At 36.5% G+C, this 13,148-nt stretch overlaps 1 protein-coding gene across 7 annotated transcripts in view; it reads right to left on the bottom strand.

The window, feature by feature from the left end:
- The window catches only part of trdn (triadin), a 65,240-nt gene extending 52,446 nt beyond the window's left edge, over positions 1 to 12,794 (bottom strand). For 6 of the 7 annotated variants that reach the window (XM_047801912.1, XM_047801915.1, XM_047801914.1 and 3 more), the window contains exons 1-4: positions 12,381 to 12,794; positions 8,972 to 9,181; positions 7,170 to 7,208; positions 1,384 to 1,437 (exon numbers count right to left, since the gene is read on the bottom strand). In XM_047801912.1, coding sequence (XP_047657868.1) covers positions 1,384 to 1,437; positions 7,170 to 7,208; positions 8,972 to 9,181; positions 12,381 to 12,387 — 310 coding nt within the window. In that variant the 5' untranslated portion in view covers positions 12,388 to 12,794. The remainder of the gene's footprint in view (positions 1 to 1,383; positions 1,438 to 7,169; positions 7,209 to 8,971; positions 9,182 to 12,380) is intronic. The other variant, XM_047801917.1, reaches the window with a different exon arrangement.
- Positions 12,795 to 13,148: the final 354 nt, after the last annotated feature.

Below are 13,148 nucleotides of genomic sequence, written 5' to 3'. Positions count from 1 at the left end.
CTCTCTCTCTCTCTCTCTCTCTCTCTCTCTCTCTCTCTGTCTCTCTCTCTCTCTCTCTCTCTCTCTCTCTCTCTCTCTCTCTCTCTCCTGTCAATCAGGTTGCCTACTATATTCATTGCTACATGTTTGTTATGATACAATATGTCAGATCAGTTTTCACTATATTCTATTTCTTCTTATTTTAATTGTATAATTTTTAGGCTGTCGCGTAATGAATAAAAAACATTGCACTAAATTACATGACACGTATGGTATATGCGGGCGAAGAAATCTGTGAGCTCATGCACGTGGAACGTGAGATCTGAGCGCGTTACACCACTATGTGATGCCGCATGTTGCTGAACAATTGTTATAATTGCTAACTCTTGATAGAAAGTTTTCACACAATTATTTACATTCCATTACCTTACATTTTATGCCTCATGCACTACACACCTCAACATGATTATCCCCATTAATTGACTTATTTAAACTTATTTCTTGTCTTTAACGCTAACTGTCATAAGTTTTGGAAATTGAACTCAAGTCAAAAATTGTATACTCTATGTTTTGCCTACGGATTTTTCACAAGCTACTGATCTGTTGCTATGTTACTGTACTGTACATAAAGTACTATCTACCTCATCCTTCATGGATATGAAAGTAACTTCTTACTGGTGATCATAAGCCAAAGGTGAAGATAATAACCTGGATGCTGGGGCACTGATTTTATTAAAGTTTTGCACTACAGACAAACTTCATCTAAAATAAGAAAGACTATTTACTAACAGTATAGCAAATGAGTGTAGATTTTAAGAGATGTCATTTTGTTTTGGATGTTTTGCTAGACATCCTTTCATTTTTCCCTTGTTCAGGAGTCCTTAGTTTTAGTTACCAAGATCAAAAAGCTAATGCACCAACATAATTCACCTTCATATTGATGATTCATATAAGATTTCGCTAAAAGGTATTCTTTTTAAATGATACACAAGATGCTGGCTTTCTTTGTGCTGTGTACGGTTTATCCCACATCACACACACACACACACACACACACACACACACACACACACACACACACACACACACACACACACACACACACACGCACACGTTATTTGATATTTTAGCAAATCAGGACCTCAGGGTATGTTTTTATTTCAGTCGAATTTCTGCAAACTCTGATCAAAATCTGTTAATACTGTTAGTGTGTTTTGAAAAAACAGTTCAGATTTGAAAAGGTATCATGACATGCTTTATTTCTTAGATAAAAGTTGGTATAATAATGATTAAATTAGTTGGTTATAGCTCAATCAGTATAATTGCTATGCGTTTACAATTTACTTGGTTAGTTGGTTATTAATGTCATGTGTGTTTAAAGCTTAAATGCGTAAGATGGCTTGCCTCTAAGGCCGCCTGCCTCCTTGAAGGCTTTCCTGGCGCGCGCCGCCTGAGGTCCTGTTCAGACGAGACACAAAGCAGAGGAGTGGCACAGCGGCACGTACACCGATACACAGCTGCAGAGAGCATGCAGAGTGAAACAGGGCAGACTTGTAACTATGTTAATGTGGTAAAAGCAAATCAGATGCACATAAGAGATGCGACGATAAATGAAGTGGACACAGCAAAACGACACCACAGCGATTATGCGACCAGAGAGACACAGAGGCGCATGCAGTGCAGTGTTTGTTTGGGTAGAATGGACTGAGTTGCAACTAAATTTAAACTAAAACGATTCATTTCAAGCTACAGATGAGTTTTAATGTCTTTTGTGTCTAATCTCTGTTATTGTACCTGTACTTTTATTCCAAGTCATTATAACTCTATTTTACCTCTTTTTGAATTGTAAATGATTTCTTATGATCTATATTAATGCCTCATAGAGCTTTAATAATGTTTTAACTCAATTCTCCACTTAATTCTACCCGGATCTATCAAAATTCCTTACAAATCGAACTCAATTCTTTACAAATCTAATTCAATTTTTCCTTAATCTAACTTAATTTTGATGAACCTAACCTAATTCAATTCATTATCTATAAGTTTAACTCAATTCTGCACAAAACTAGAAATTCTCTTCAAATCAAACTCTATTCTCTACAAATCTAACCAAATTCTGACCAAATCTATCAAAATTCTTGACAAATCTAACTTAATTCTACTCAAAACAACAGAATTATTTACAAATCTAATTTCATCTTTCCGAATCTAACTCAATTCTCTACTATTTTAAGTCAATTCTCTAGCAATCCAACTCTATACTCTACAAATTTAAATCAATTCTCTACACAGCTAATTCAATTCTTCCTGAATCTAACTTAATTCTCTACAAATTTAACTCACTTCTGCACAAATCTAACTCAATTTTGCCCAGGTCTAACTCAATTCTGGCTTAATCTAACTCAGTTAGCACAAATCTAACTACATTGTGCATAAATGAATCAAACTAAATTCTCTGTACATCTTACACAATATAGCCTATATTTAATTCATTTTTTGCCTATATTCAGTGCATTAAGACCATTATAGTATTTTTTTTTACTTAAGAAGATATGTTTATCCGAGTGCAAACCCGATTGCAACGTCACAAACATTAATGAGAAGTTTCTCACATTCATTTTAATTATACCTCTTGATTCTTTTTTTATTCAGCGTTAAATAAAAAGTTGCTTTTACGATTCTGCACAGGTCAGAGTTTTTCTTTTAACAGTTATTCTCTTAGTTGATTAATTAATGTACCGTAAATCAACATGTTACTTTAAACACATGCGAATTTTGTCTGCATATTAGTCTGTATTGTGTTTTATGCTCAATGGCTTGCGATATGTTTTCAACAGACAATTAACGCTTCTTTTTTTAATTCTACAGCATATGTTCCAATAGTCAACTAAATTAAATAACTCTCTCTGACCATGCTTGTTTCTTTTCTTTTAAAACCTATTGTGTTCTCGTGTCTGTGGTGGACAATTGGAGTTTCGCTTCTTTAAACTCACATCGCAAATCAGAATTCAGCGCATCATTGTGAAATTCTCTCGGAACACAAATGCTAATGTGGTACTGATGAATTCACTGACATTTGTTTGATTAACTTCTTAACCTACTTCATGAAAACCCATTATTGTTCCCGGAGCTGTCGAGCCCAAGCATCACTCATTTCTCTCTGTCTGAGCCGAGGCGTGTCACGGCCTCGACTGCTAACGCTCCGGTAAACAACAGATGTCAATCTGGAGCGAGACGAGGAGAAGACAGCGTGCTGGAGAGCCAAGACGGTGACATGATCTCTTCAGACTGTATGCGACTTCTGGAGATGTGTAATTAGGGATTTTATTTGGCTCAGGAGGACAGGATGCTCTTAAACTGTGAAACCTGGCAACACATGCATAATGAGACACTGCTTTTGCAGAATTTGTTGGCAGAAGTTTACATTTAAGATGAATTTTGGTTATTACGAAATAGCAAATCCATCATGACAGCATTAATTCGACACCTATTCGGCCATCGGCCTTAAGCTCAGCTGGCATGTGAAATAGCCTTTTTATTATTTGTGTCGTGTAACATGCTGAAATGTTTCTTTGCTTTCTAGTTCGGCTAATGTGCCCTTTATTCAAATGTCACTGAGAAACTGAAATGCATTTCATTAGCAGGATATTTCTTGCCACCTTATACAGACTAACACAGACATGCTGCGATTTCACTTCAGTTTGTCACTTAAATTATCGAACTTGCATAGAATTCTATAGAAATCTATATTTCATTTAAAGCCAAAGAGTTAAAGAACTGAAAAAAATACCTATATACTGCTGTAATAAGTGAGAAAAAATGACATTTGCTTGTGTTCTTGACTAAGTCCCTAAAAAACACCTTTCTTTCACAGTGATTAGGGGGACATTTGGATTCACAAATAGACTTTTGTGATTATTGTGGGCTATAAATGCTTAACCTTGCTGTGTCTTTCTTCAAATATTTTGATGCAATGTGACTTGCAGTGCTTTTTGTGCTTAAATTTGTGATTTTTTTTTTAATTTGTGATTTTTTTTTTAAACTCCTACAAGTGAAGACTCATACAGTATGTTTTTCTATGATAGCACTTAATATGTGTTTTAGTGACGTCTCAGGTATTTACATGTATGTAATTAGCTACCGGAGATTTACATGTACAGTATGTAAATAGCTACCGGAGATTTACATGTACAGTATGTAAATAGCTACATTTAATGTTTTTTAGGATTTTCACAAAATTAGTTCCATCATATTAGAACAAACAGTTGTTCTCTAACTAGCCTCGGAAAACTTGTTGACACTGGAGACTCCTTCCATAAGCATTACATAAAATGTCCATAAAAATAAACCTAAAATAAAAAAACTTAACCGTATCAAAGACGACATGTTTTTGTTGTTGTTGTTGTTGTTTTTAACAACAGCATGTTTTTAATAATTTATTAGTCTTTGATTATGGCAAGAGTCAAACCTTGATGTCCTGGTGTACCGGAGATAGCGGCTAATATTTCTACACTAGAAAATAATCAAGGTATTCGAACGAGTGCATTAAGATAAACTTGTGATTTGTCTCAGCAGCTTTTACTAATGTCTTGTGCTATTGTACGAACTAAATTGTTATAAGATGCCTTCAACTTAGATGCCTAAGAGCTTATAAAGATGTCATAAAGCTCTACGAATGCATCAAAGTATAAATATATTTTCCTTGTTTGTCAGTGACATGTTGAGGTCGTTTACTCGTAAATAAAGAACTGACTTTTAGTTTAATCAAAATTATTTTTTAAACAAATGAAATTGAAATCGATGACATTTTAACAAATGAAATTTATATGAAATAACATTTTTTGTTTTATTATAATAGAATTTGTATTTATTAAAAAATACACATAACTCCAACTGTTGCTTTCTCATGTAATTTATTCATTTTATAATTTTTTTATTAATATTATTATTATTTTTATGTTTTATATCCCCCACCCCCATAGGAGTATAACCATATGTGTGTTTATACTCGCCGGATCATCTCTGGCCACAGAGTAAAGCTTGTGAAAAAAACCTACGTTAGAGGATCAAAGTGTATCATTCTCTCCCCGGTTCGGTGCGTTACAGCTCATAAGTGTGTGTGTTTCCTGAGATGACCACTTAGAATTTTTCGATCAGTGTTCACTAGTGCACTGAATGATAAACTTAGTTCTCCCTTCTTCTGACAAGAGCTCGAGTATCTGCAACATACAAGACTGCCTTAACATTTAACATTCATTTTATCTTTCTCAAGACACTGAATCACATAATACACACTGCACAGCGAGCGACACTCCAGCTACTGTATAAGCTACAGCGCTTTGGAAGGATAAATATTATTACTAGCACTACATCCAGTGTAAGTCATGTGTAGCTGGACGAAGCAATATTTTAATCAAAATTTTGAACGGATTGACACGGAGGGTTTAAAGGAGCATTTGGTGCACCGATGAGAAAATCCATGCAGGATTGAATGATCTGATTACTTGGAAAAGAATTTCAGGGATTTGGTATATTTACTTTTGAACGCATTTATGCTTCTGGTTCTTGAGTTTTATCTTACGTGATTTTTCTGTTCTCAGCATATTCCAAAGGATATAAATATAAATATGAAATGTGTTTCCTAGTTTTGAAGTGACATTTAGCATTTTTAATTTCTTATACTTCTTTTTAGAGATATTACTAACACATGAGACACATTTCTTCAAGCTTAAAGTCATACTGCTATCAGTTTTGTTGTAAATAAGCGATTTTGGATTAATTGTTATATAAAGGTAAGGAAAACATTATTTTTAAACATTATGCAGAACCTTTCCTCCTCTCTTTCTCTCTCTCTCTCTCTCTCTCTCTCTCTCTCTCTTTTTATATTTTTAAATCTTTCTTATTTTTATTAGTTTACCTTTCTTTTGTTTAAGCTTTAGTTAACTATTTATATTATTAACCTTCTTCCATTTACATTAAAAAAGTGAATTTTTTCTTTTATTTTAACCATAAAAAAATAAATCTTGAAATAATTGATGATGAAAAACTCCCTGCTTGGGAATCAAACCCAGGCCACAGAAATTAAGGGTGCGGGATCCTACCGCTCGACCACCAGGAGCTTTAACTGCTAACTATGTCGTTTACCTTAAGTGAATTGCGGTTATTTTTATTAAATTTGTGGTTGTTCTGTACTTTTATTGGTCAAAAATTTACATGCTAATTTTATTAGTTTTTTTTTTAAATAAGCTTGCACAATGTGGGGCAAATGTGAAACTGTAAAATTAGTTTTTATTACTGTAACACTGAAGACTTTTATATTCCAACTAAATGTTCAAAGTATCAAGTGATAGTTTAATAGACCATACTAGTTGTAAGTATCTGTATGTATGTGTCAGTAATTAATATATGTCGTAAATTGTTGAAAAGTCATCTTTAAGAATGTGATCGAAAGGCGATAAGAATCTTGTCTGGTATTGTCATTGAACAGGGGAGGAAGAAAAAGTGGTGAGACATTCGTGTGACACTATGCCTTTTATTTATTGCACTGAATAATGCAGATACTATGTCATTACTAGCCGTGTTGCACATCATGCCATCATGCAGGAGGTCTAAAAAACAGGGTTGATTGGCAGGAAAGGTGACTTTTATAATAACGTATCTGTCGAATACCAAACGGAATACTTTACAAAGTGTTGTACATTGAAAGCAGGTATGTTTCGTGTTTTGTATAGTATTTTGTATAGTATTCGCTCCGGCTTTTTGCCACACAGTAAGCGGCATATGTATACCTTGTTAATTATTGAAAGCCATAATAAACAGTGTAAGATTTAGAAAATTTGATTGGGATGCACGGCTCAAAGGCATGGTGTCACAATGAATAAGAATGATTAAAGTAGAAAGAAAGAGCAGGGAAGGCGTATTTAATGAAAGGTGAGGCGGCTATCAGTTAATGTGCATCTTGAAATCCACCACAGCGTGAAATGATGCTGACAGTTGCTCTCGGTCTGCATGCATGAACACGCACCCGCACACACATACACACACATACTGTATACACACACACACACACTTGTAGTGAATTACATACAGAAATAGAATTATGCAGACAGAAAGAAAGCCAGATACAGCACACACACACACATATACACGCTCAGGCAAATATCACTTCACTGCAGGCAGAGAGTCTTTACCAGGTGGCAAACAGGGGTCGTCACAGTATAATGTATGGGCTTTTTATTGGATGGCAACAGGATGACACATGGGGATGGACAGGGTGGAAAAAGGAGGAAACTTATTAGAAATGAATGAGTGAAAGTGACTCTTTGGGAGTGTCCCTGCAGCACCATTTGGGCTACTGGGACTTAATGATTTGTGGGTTAGTCCCAACTAGTTCAGTGGGTCTGAATATAAAAAGGTCTTCACTTTTGAAATATTTTTAAAAATGCATATGTTTAAGACAACAGACCTTTTAAAAAAAAGAAGTAATGGGATGACACATGAATGAAATATGAAAACAAAATCAAAAGCAAGGGCAATATGAAAAATATCTATCTTCAGCCATAAAAATTGTCATCACCGGACATCAGTGACCAGAAATCATATCTATTAGCTAATGACCAGCGGCCCATAATGTCCTTAGATAATATCCATCAATCATAAACCTACTATATATAAATATAATTCAGAAAAGTGCTTTATTTATATAATAAAAAAAAAAGCCGAAATGAGAGATGAGCATAGACAGGACATGCTCTGATCTCTGATTACTTTCGACTAAAAGTGAACATGGCCGCCGCTGATATTCGCAGGCTAGTGCAACACACTATCTGTCTTTATCACTGTCAGTGCTATCATGACCAATAAAGCTATTTTCCTTACTCCAAATCTTAGCAAGCAAACGACTATCAGGCTTTATCACATTCTCTAGTCGCTCAGAATTCTTATCCAATCTTGACATTACCGGCTACTCCATAAGCAGATTTACCCCAAGCTTGAATGTAATGTTGCAAATGCTTGCAATTTATGCTCTTCCGATCGGTGTATTTATCATCAGCTCAAGCGACCGATCCAAAACAATCTCCTCAGAGCAAAACAGCACTGCTTTGATGGATAACCGCTCAGGAAATCGTGCCAACATGTCCATAATTACGTTCTGTGCAAAATTCATAATAATTCTAATTCTAATTAGCCGGATTTATTGAATCTATTTGGGAAAGCTGTGTCACAGATTGATGTAACCATTTTCCAGTTAACAAAATGATGTTCTCAAGAGTTACAACATTATTTTATTAAAAAAAAACATTATGTCTGATGTCCTTTAAATATTTCAAGAATATTTTCCTTCTTATAGCGTCACCAAATTGAAGAATGTCCCCCGGTGCCATTCTTTCAACATCCGTTCTAAACATATGTATTATTCCTAAAGTTGCCAAAACAAGATGGTGGATTTTGTTGAATTTACATCTAGCATGATCGATGTTAGCGTTTCTTTAAATATGAAGCGCCTGAGGAACTTCAGGAACTTATGTTGGTTAACTGAGGACGTGTAGAACCTAAGCGATGAAGTGGTTCTAATGAGAAGTGCTTTTGTGTCCCAGAAAAATGGAGACTTGCAAAAAAAAACCTTCTTCATGTTGTCTTTGGATGGTTAATGGAAACCTGTGTCTATTGGCGTCTGCATAGAAGTGTTTCCTTCAAGGACAAATCAAATAACATTTTAACACCAAGGGCGATCAATTAAAGTTTGTAAATGTTAACTTACATACCTATAAACTGTATTTTCCCATGAACTCAGTTTTGTTCTAAAGATTCATCTCATCATCTCCAGCTATGGCTACCAGGACGTTGATTGTTAACTGGGAGGTAACTTTTTTTGTAAAAAAAATTGTACAATATGAGTTCGTATGAATTTGCACAGAAGATACAGGACAATGTGGCTTACAGCATAGTAGGATCGATATAATGGAGAAGAAAAAAAAAGAGCTGCACCTACCTTCCAGGCTCTTGGTGTCCACGAGGTCAAAAACAATGATGGCAACTGCAGACCAGGTGATGATGAGGGCCAGGACTAGTACCCAGGCCACAGGGGAACTGAAGGTGGTATACAGATCATCCATCACAGTGCGTTTGGACACTCGTGTAGCTGGAGCACTCGACTCACCTCCTTTGCTCTCAAGGACAGTGGTGATGGTGGAGGTCCGTGCTACAGAAAAACACACAGATATTTAGAGGTACCTTGTATGATATTTAGGAGTACAAAAAAAAAGCATTTGTTGCATTGTCAGACACGAGGAAACTCACAGGACAGCTATAAATACTGTAGTAATAATGGTGATACAAAAAGCATGTTACTAAACAGAATATGACCCATATTCCCTTAAGCAGGCAAAGAATATTTCTGTTTTCTTTTTCTGGGTCTGGATCGCACAGATTGGTGATGTAACTTAAATTTTCCTTAAGCGTAGGTCTATAGTTAGAGGATCTTTAACATACAATCGGTTATGAAGTTATCGCAGAGTTTGTTACAGAATTCTGTTATAGAATATATTTTATTGGAATCTGACTGGAATATAACTGTGTTATATAAGTAATAATTTTAAGACGATTGTCATCACACATACTTTGGGATAGGAGTATTTTTTTTTTTGTCGTCCTCCACTGTCCTGGATCGACAGAGTCCAGAAACATTGCTGAATGAATAGGACTGCACCGATGTATCAGTCACTTATTGTTAAAATAATTCCAAGGCCAGTGAAAAGAATTTAGCTTCCTTTATATCAGTAGAGAAGAGGTATTGATGTGGCTGTTTCTGTCAAAAGGTTAGTTCTAAATGGATATAAATCTGAAGCACAAAGCAGGCTGAATTGCCACTCAGTGATTCCTTACACACTCCACACATGGCCTTTTGTAAACACTGTTCCTTTTACAGAGCGCCTTATTGATTTGGTCCAATAGGATCTAATTTTAGGCCGAAGCAGGGATTGATTCTCGGATGAGCCATTGTGATTCTGCTTATGGTTTTCTCCAGCGTGATATGCAGCTCATCTGGTGTGCATCTATGAGAAGATGGAACTCTGCACGGTGCCTGAGATGACCTGCGGAAGATAAAATCAGCCTACCATGCTTTTCAAATAGGCTCTGCTGCAGCTACAGGGATGTGTGTGTGTGTGTGTGTGTGTGTGTGTGTGTGTGTGTGTGTGTGTGTGTGTGTGTGTGTGTGTGTGTGTGTGTGTGTGTGTGTGTGTGTGTGTGTGTGTGTGTGTGTTGAGCTCAGCCCACCTGTCACAGCCTTTCACAGTATACTGTGTTGTCCCTTTGGGGATTAGTCAAGCTCTCTCTAATTGCTGACTCAAGAAAGTGCATTTGCTTAGCTTCCACTGTGCTCACTTTGCTAAAAACAACAGATAGCCTTCAGGGACTATTATGTTAGTGTGTTTGCTGTGTGGGATCAAAAATGGTGTCCACAGGTCAAATGCTTGTGTGATCCAAAAATTATTGCTCACTGTTCTAACTAAAGCTAATAAACAACAGCTAGAAAATCTGGATTTTGTTTTTCCTTGAATTCGCAGAAGAGCTAAACGTCCTCCTGTAAGCAGCTGAGCTTTCTACTCTTAGAAACAATGGTTCAGTCTAAAGTTCTAAGGATTCCTTGGTTGATCCTTTATAAGAACAATTACTGTTCACTTCAACAGAGAACCCAAGCAGAACCTTTACCTGTATTTCCATTTACAGCGTTTAGCAGACACCCTTATCCAGAATGACTTACAACTGAGGGTTAAGGGCCCTGCTCAGGGGCCCAGCAGTGGCAGCTTGGTGGACCTGGGTTTCGAACCCATGACCTTCTGATCAGTAGCCTAACATCTTTACCACTGAGCTACCACATCCCACGTATATAAAAGCACTCCTTAAAAAACCTTGTTTAATAAACAACCTCAATAAATCCTTTGTGTTCTTCAGTGTTTAATGGTTCAATCATTATGAGTACATTCTTCTTGGGACTTTTTTCTGATAGGAACTTTGTCTGCTGTTGGATTCCGCATTGACACTTTTTACCAGCACACTTCACACCGGTAGAATGGAAAACAGACATTTACGATCAGTAGCAACAAGTAAATAATTTTTTTAACCTCACGAGTCTTATATAAAATGATACATGACTTTCAGTGTGAGACGTGTGTGTTTTCCCTCTGTTGGGATTTTTAGAAAATTAACAAGCACTCGGGTCGTCTCAGAAAGCAGAAATAGGTTTGGTATCATCGTTTACTTTGAAGATAAAAACATCAGCTAACTAATTTTCTGGTTTTTTGGAACATTCATATGAATATTTTGCCTATAGGTGGCTACATAAATACAGACATATTTTTTTACGACAAATTTTTGTATTAACCAAAAATAGATAGAAATTTATTTTTGGCCTCTAAGAAAAATCGGTAATTGTGCCTTCAAAGGATAAACCATAGAACTCTTTAGTGTTCTCGTATTGTAAGTCATTTTCTACATAGTGTTCCATCAGACGGACAAACAATCTAATCTCGGTCCAAATCCTAATCTTATCCACTTCCAACTTTTGGTCCAAATATAAATTCAGAGACCAGGTTAAGACACATTTAGAGACCAAGTTGCCAGACTTATGTGGTGACCTGGTACTCCTAACATGTATCTAGAAATGTTGAAGGAACCAAGTCAGCAGATGGACAATCCACCATTACTTCCCTGACATGCTGACATTTTAAATAGAGCGCATTTACCTCCGTCTGACAGCTTCCACTGTTACATCAGAATATCAAATTCAGTTTTAAGTCTCCACAACAATAAGCTATTTCACGCAAGGCTGAAATCCATTTAGTTGTCTTTCATCACAATAATAATTGCTTTTGAAAGTAACTTCATCACCAGTCAGGGAAAATAGCTTTTGAGAAGTTTCCAAAACTTATTGAAACATCTGACCATAAATACATTTATTTTTTCCCTCCTGGAACCTTGTAAACCTTTTGCAGTCTCTAAAAAAAAAGAAAGAAGAAGAAGAAGAAGAAGAAGCACATTACATTTACTGCCATATATGGAAATTAATTGCTTTCACCAATCCACAGAAAAATACAATTCGGTTAAGCTGAGTTAAGTACTTATATTTCCTCTCAGACAGATTGAGCCATAATTCAATTGTTAGATATCTGAAAATCCTTTACGGTCTGGCATGTTTGAAAAGAGCATGAGAGACAGCCGATGGGATATGTGATATGGAGTATTTTTAGCAGCCCTCAATCATAAAATTCCTCCATAAAATCGCTGTCTGAAATGTCCTCACTTGTCCCTGCATTTGCTATAGTGCCGATTAAGTCATTTTCATGCCTTCAAAGCACAATAGACTCATAGAAACGAAACGTGTAGCCGATCGACTGTACCTTCCATCTTGGCGGTGATATGCTGAAATCCCAATCTTAAGAGTTAATCAGAAGTCCTGTGGAAAGAGAGAACTGTTTCTGCTATTAGTGTCCTGATGAGAAAGTGCTGTTCCTGCCAGAACCTTTATCTCTCTTGTAAGACCTCAGATCATGAAACCTGTCGTGTCGAGCGATCCGATGAATTTTTTTTTACAAAAAAATGCAAAAACGTTAAGGCTTCTTTGGGCTCAGACCATGCAGAACCACTGGAGCACAAAAGGGGTTAAAAAAAAAGCAACTGGTAGCCACTTGATCAATTATCCGAACCCTATGTTGCACATTAGATTGTTCTTTGGTGCGGTTCCACAGAGGCACAGGCCACAGAGGGAGGGCCTGGATGCAACCTTATCCCTGAGCAGTTTGGGGAGTTTATTCTTAGAGCCCATAGCATGAGTGGTATTCTGCTTCGCCTTTTTAGGTCAGAGGCGTGACCTGTGAGCTGCTTCTATCAGCTATTAGCAGAAACACTGGCAAAGGATTCAGCAACACAAAGGCAAGATTTCAGTCTTACTGTGTACAGTGATCTCATGGTGTCTGCTTGCTTATGGAGTCACTCATAAGATCGGTGTTTGAAAAGGTCATAGCTGTTGTCCTCCACAAAGGTCGGGACGTTAAAGATAACACCTTCCAAAGTGTCTGTGTTCGAGTCTGCTCTTTTCTTCAGTGGGCATTATCTCACATACCTTGGCCACCTCTTAGTGTTCCAACTCTAGGAATCACTTTATTATT

This window comes from Tachysurus fulvidraco, chromosome 16 (genome assembly GCF_022655615.1).
Source record: "Tachysurus fulvidraco isolate hzauxx_2018 chromosome 16, HZAU_PFXX_2.0, whole genome shotgun sequence".
Lineage (NCBI taxonomy): Eukaryota > Metazoa > Chordata > Actinopteri > Siluriformes > Bagridae > Tachysurus > Tachysurus fulvidraco.
This window is presented reverse-complemented; position numbering and strand designations above follow the sequence as displayed.